General features: G+C 35.0%; 1 protein-coding gene across 1 annotated transcript in view; it reads left to right on the top strand.

Annotated features, from left to right (window-relative positions):
* The first annotated feature begins 2,405 nt into the window (after window positions 1–2,405).
* Window positions 2,406–5,975, top strand: part of LOC107692463 (SH3 and multiple ankyrin repeat domains protein 2-like) — a 38,968-nt gene continuing 35,398 nt past the window's right edge. Inside the window, exons 1-2 of the mRNA XM_016491507.1 lie at window positions 2,406–2,547; window positions 5,462–5,676. Of these exons, the coding sequence (XP_016346993.1) occupies window positions 5,479–5,676 (198 nt within the window). The 5' untranslated portion in view covers window positions 2,406–2,547; window positions 5,462–5,478. The remainder of the gene's footprint in view (window positions 2,548–5,461; window positions 5,677–5,975) is intronic.

Raw genomic sequence — 5,975 nt, 5'->3', positions numbered from 1 at the left:
CAATTTTTTTTTAAATACCCACATTCTTCAAAATATCTTATTTTATGCTCAGCAGAAGAAAGAAACTCTTACAGGTTTGGAACAACTTGCACACTTATGTGCATGCATGTATAATGAACAAATCAATATGAATTAATGTTGTAAAGATCTGTTGTCCATTGTTAGTTTATGTTAACTAATGCATTAATAATCTAAGCTACTGATGAAATGAGTGCAGTGGTCTCTTGCTTTGTTTGTTTGTTTACCTCGAGCTGTATTGTGTGTGGAGAGACAGCAGAAACAGATTCATCGCGTGTTACTTTCCAGTGACACTCGTTGGCAGAATCACTGACAGGGCAGATGATGGCACGAGGAACAGAACACAAGAAAATAAACGGGTTTTTGACTAAATGTGCTGATGCTCAATGACATAAGGATTATTTGTGTTATGAGAGCATTTGTACAACAACAACACAAGAGCACAAACTCATTCAAACACTCGTTTGCATGTGCATTAGATCTATTGCAAGCAATAATCACAGTGTTCAGTGTTGCCAATTTAGCAATTTTGTAGCTAAATTTAGCAACTTTTCAGACTACCCTAGCAACCTTTTCTTCCAAATGCACCTAACAACACATTTAGCTTTTTTTTATTATTATTTGGCAACTTTTAGCAACTTTTGATAAGTGACTCAAACAATAAAAAGGCACACATTTACCATTTAAATTACACAAAAATAGAAAGATGCCTAGCAGTATACACATCATGCAAATGAATGTAGCTGCTATTTGAAACTGTTTATTTAATAATAATAATAAGTGAATAATTGTTCATTTATGATACACTTTGTTAGTAGCTTGCACTGCGACTGTTGATCAGTTAGTAAGAAAAAGCTCTAGAAAAATGGAAAAGGTACTAGTAGTTTTCCAGGACATTATCCATTGAAACCCTGTAAACTGAAAAAACACAAAATACAATGCGTAATTAAAAATGCATGTAAACAGTGGAAAAATCAATCGATACAGAAAAACACTTCATATCAACATAGTAGATTGTGCCCTATTTTTACAGACTTTTTTTAGAGTGTAGCACACTAACTAACTACACTGCTTAAAAGTATAATTGTTCAGAATGTGTAGTACTAATGCAATCTAATCTAATACATAAAAACTGAAATTGTAATCGTTAAAAAATGTGTACGTTTGTACATGTATTTAAAAATAGTTATTTATATTTTATAATATGCATTTATATTATTTTATGAACAAATCTAAATTAACGTGTAAAAAAAATCTTTTTTTTTTGCTGACATTTGATGCAGTGACACAATGTTGCGTCGTGATTACGTAATGATGTCATCGCACAATGACATCACAGCGTCATTTAGCAACAAACCAACCTTCCTTTAATAACTTCCCCTGAAAATGAGTTGGCAACACTGTCAGAATCAGTTTGAGTGAGTTTTGCTCAGAAAAGGTTTGATTGTCACCCTCAGATCAAAATGTCATTTGGATGGATTGAGCTGTTTTTCAGTCTGATTGATCGGTCAGTGCCTGGATTATTAAGCGTGTCTCTGCAGGAGCTGTGACGGTCCTGTTCTGTTCTTCTGTTTCAAGCCTTTGCAGTGACCTAAATAATGTCCCAGTTTAAAATGAGCTCTGTCTCAGGTGAGGAGGCAGTGACACACAAACGAGTCTTCATCCTATTAAAAACACCAGCCTGTGTTAATTGTGTGAGCTTTCTAATATTGCATTGTAACCGTGTGTTTAATGCTGGATCTCCTTGCATCTTTGAAGACTTTTGCATTGCATTAACCACTGAAGCTGGCTCTACTTGGAAGAAAACTGATAGAAATGCAACAATTAAAACTGTAATGTTAGTATAACCTAATGCTTACTTGCTTTAAAACTAACTAAACGCACTTATTTTTACTGTTGTTTTTAACTGTTGTGGGAGTGCAAAGCAATGCCCATCATTCAGGACACAGATGTTTGAGAGGCTGAGCTGTGCACAGTGAAGGAGTGGACCTAATTTATATATTGGAATATATCAGTTGAATATATCAAACCATCTTTATTTAAAAGTTGCAGCATGTCCTGAGTAAGTCGTTCTCTCAAATGGTGACAGATGCTTCATTTTTTGAGTGATCTTTCCTTTTACGTCTTAATTGTGGCTCTTATGGCTGGTGTTAGGATATCCAGCACATGGAGTTATTTGTAGCAGTCTCTTCAGAGAGTCACTAGGGGACCGATCTGCATCATCTGTATGAGAGCGAATCTGGATTTCATTTCATAATATCTCACCTGCTTCTCACACATCCAGAGAACTTCACTTGCACTGACCTTTTCTGCTGAACATCATGCATGTTTTTTTTTTTTCAAAGGAAGAAATGCAAGCATCATTTTCTTGTCATTCGTCAGATCCTCTGTTGAAGTGATTCGAGTGACAAAAAGGATTTATTAGCATTCACTCTGATCGTTGGTTGGGATCCTGTGGCTATAAAGAGCATCTTCTCCTCTTCAGTGACTCAAATCACACACAGAGAAAGAAGCATTGACGACTTTCAGGTTTGAAATGTTTTTTTAATGTTGCATTTAATGTTCTGGATGCCTTGTCAAAATTTTCAGCAAAGTAGCCTATGTTTAAAGGGGTTCTCTTAACCCCTACCTATTTTCCCAAAATAACCACAAGATAAAGTCAAGATACATTTTTATTGTAACTATGGACTACGTTGGTGATGTAAGTAAGTTTTGTGGGTTATATGAGACCAGTGGGGTCATGAAACATACAGAACATGAAGATGAAAATATGTACACAAATGACCACTTTCACAGAATTTGCATTATATAAATATTATAATATAATTACAATAATTACAATTATTTCAGGCTACTCACATTCAATTACAAATGACATGAATCGCGTAAATCGTTTGTAATTCATAATGGTGAAATCTGTCGAGTAGTTGAGTTAAGAGGTCACTGGATATTATTCTTGTCAATCATTTAAGGTTTCTGTAGTAAAGGAGTTAGTGAATGTTTACAGCTATAATAACCTGAACTGCTGTCAGTTTCTGTGAACAGTGTTTTGATTGGCGTCTGAGTCACTGACGAGCTGCAGGACTGCCGAAGCAGATCAACCTAAACATTTAACAACTTGTATTACAAGTGCAAAATTACAAAGTCATATTTCAATATTCAGGGATTCTATCGATAATCAGAAGATATTTTGCTGTTTGTGTTGGCTATTTTTGTGTGGTGGTCAGTTCACAGCTGTGACAGAAATACACTTTTCCATTAGGGGATGTATTTTTCACCTGAATTGATTTCTGGGGCATTTTTACCTTTTAATCAGAGCTCTGAACTGGTTCAAGGAGCGAAAACAAAAACCGGAAACGAACAAAATATTTACAGGAACATAACCAGAAGCAGAAACGAAATCAAATTTAATCATTCCGAACAGAAACGCTGTATTTTATTATTATTATTATTATTATTATTACAGGCAAAAAAAGTTTAAAAAATAACATTATTAACCAGTATTTTTTGTACTCAAACCAGTGGAATGGTAATAATAAAGAAGCAACACATGAACAGAAACGTTAATCGGGGTGAACCGATTTATTGATTTTTTTTCCCTTTTTAAGCCGTGCTTTGAATGGCAATTTTTTTCTACATTGTAACTTTTAAAATATGGCAATATAGGTCTGTTATCAATCAAATGAAATCCAAATACATAACATCTTTGCACTGCAGAAGCTGCATCTGACGTGAGATTCAGGTATTTTTACACACTGTGTAATGCAGCTCAGAGGTGGCATGAATGCATTTACACTGCAGTTACAATTGCATAAATAATCCCACTAGATTAAGATTGAAAAAACAAGTGTTAACATATGAATAGTTTTTTTTTTTTTTTTTAAATGAAATGAGACTTTAATAAGACACAACAGTTTTGCTATGGGTTAAAACAGAGCAAAAAGCGACATAATAGACAATATTGTGTCTAAATTGCAACTCTGTAAACATCTTGTTTATTCAACTGTTGTATATAATAAATCAACAGAACATTTGCAATTGTGCATATATTCAGGAAAAAAAATACAGCACTCTTTCTCGTGTGATATTGTTATACCATATAATATAAATATAAGTCAAAACCCATACGGGACATTTCCCCCACAACTTGAATGCTGGGGGTATTTTATAATGCATTCATATTTTTATTTAGTTTTTGCAAAGTGAATGACATTGCACATCAGTAAAACAACAATTATAATATTATTACAGACAATACATATCACCAGTGTTGGGGGTGACGCATTACTAGTAATGTGAGTTACGTAATCAGATTACTTTTTTTAAGAAACTAGTAAAAAAAACGGTTTATCATCCTGTAGTTCTGAATCTGAGCTCGATATCAATCACTCTGTAATCAGGTAAAGTCCTGAACAGCCGTGTATTGCCAGAATACAAGAGTGTGGAGTGACAGCAGAGATGAATGGGGTACATGAGAAAAGAGTGCAGCAGATCTCCAATTAGAAACGCTTTATTTGGAAGCGCTCCACTTTCTATATTCTTCACGTCCTTTAGCAGAAGCTTCACGGGTTGCCAGATCTGCGTAACAAAACCAGGCCTTTGGCCAGTCAGAACTAGCCCAGATACCAAAACACAAAACATATCACTCCCATCACTAAAATATTGTAAACAGACTGTGTTTATGATTACTGATATACAGCAATTTTTGTATATGTGTGTGTAGACCTAATGCATTAACAGTGAATGTATAGTAATCATAAGCAGTCAGTTTTCATACATGAAATCAACTGATCTTGAGATTGACTGCTGGTGAACTGAATCTTCGGTGGGGGTGATTATATATTTGAACTATTTGAAAATGAACTATTTACAGTTTACAATCTAATATGTGTCCCTGCAGCACAAAAGCAGTCTTAAGTCGCTGGGGTATATTTTTAGCAATAGACAACAATACATTGCATGGGTCAAAATTATCAATTTTTCTTTTATGCCAAAAATCATTAGGATATTAAGTAAAGATCATGTTCCATGAAGATATTTTGTAAATGTCCTACCGTAAATATATCAAAACTTAATTTTTGATTAGTAATATGCATTGCTAAGAACTTCATTTGAACAACTTTAAAGATGATTTTCTCAATATTTAGATTTTTTTGCACCCTCAGATTCCAGATTTTCAAATAGTTGTATCTCAGCCAAATATTGTCCTATCCTAACAAACCATACATCAATGGAAATCTTATTTATTCAGCTTTCAGATGATGTATAAATCTCAATTAAATTAAAAATGGACCCTTATGACTGGTTTTGTGGTCCAGGGTTCGAAATAAGAAGATATTCCTAAAACATTTTAATCGATGGAAAAGGCTTCTGTAGATGAAATTTGTTTTTAATTTACTGGCAACAAGAAGAAGCACTCAATCACAAATGTTTTGGTTTTCAGCTGAAGTGAAGCTGAATATGACGCGGAGCCCGGCGTCCAGCGAGGACGAGATGGCCCAGAGTGTTTCGGACCATTCTCAGGAATCCAGCTCAGAAAGTTTTAAAGAGGAGGCCATCTATGAGACGATCAGGACACAACAGACTGTCAGCCGAATGACGGACGTCCAGAGCCACTCGCTGGTCATTAGAGTGAATATCCCAGACCTGCAGCAGACAGTGAGTGTGTGTGTGTGTGTGTGTGTGTGTGTGTGTGTGTGTGTGTACCTGGTATTTATCACATTATGGGGACCAAATGACATTTTTGAGGTCCAAGGAAACAAGCTTATAAATCATACAGAATGAGTTTTTTTGAGAAAGTAAAAATGCAGAAAGTTTCCTGTAAGGGGTAGGTTTAGGGGTAGGGTTGGTGTAGGACAATAGCACATACAGTTTGTACAGTATAAAAACCATTACGCCTATGGAGAGTCCCCATAAAACATGGAAACACAACATGTGTGTGTGTGTGTGTGTGTGTG

This window comes from Sinocyclocheilus anshuiensis, unplaced genomic scaffold, assembly GCF_001515605.1.
Source record: "Sinocyclocheilus anshuiensis isolate Anshui unplaced genomic scaffold, SAMN03320099.WGS_v1.1 scaffold1082, whole genome shotgun sequence".
Classification (NCBI taxonomy): Eukaryota; Metazoa; Chordata; class Actinopteri; order Cypriniformes; family Cyprinidae; genus Sinocyclocheilus; species Sinocyclocheilus anshuiensis.
The sequence above is the reverse complement of the archived record's forward strand: the minus strand, read 5'-3'. Positions and strand labels throughout refer to the sequence as shown.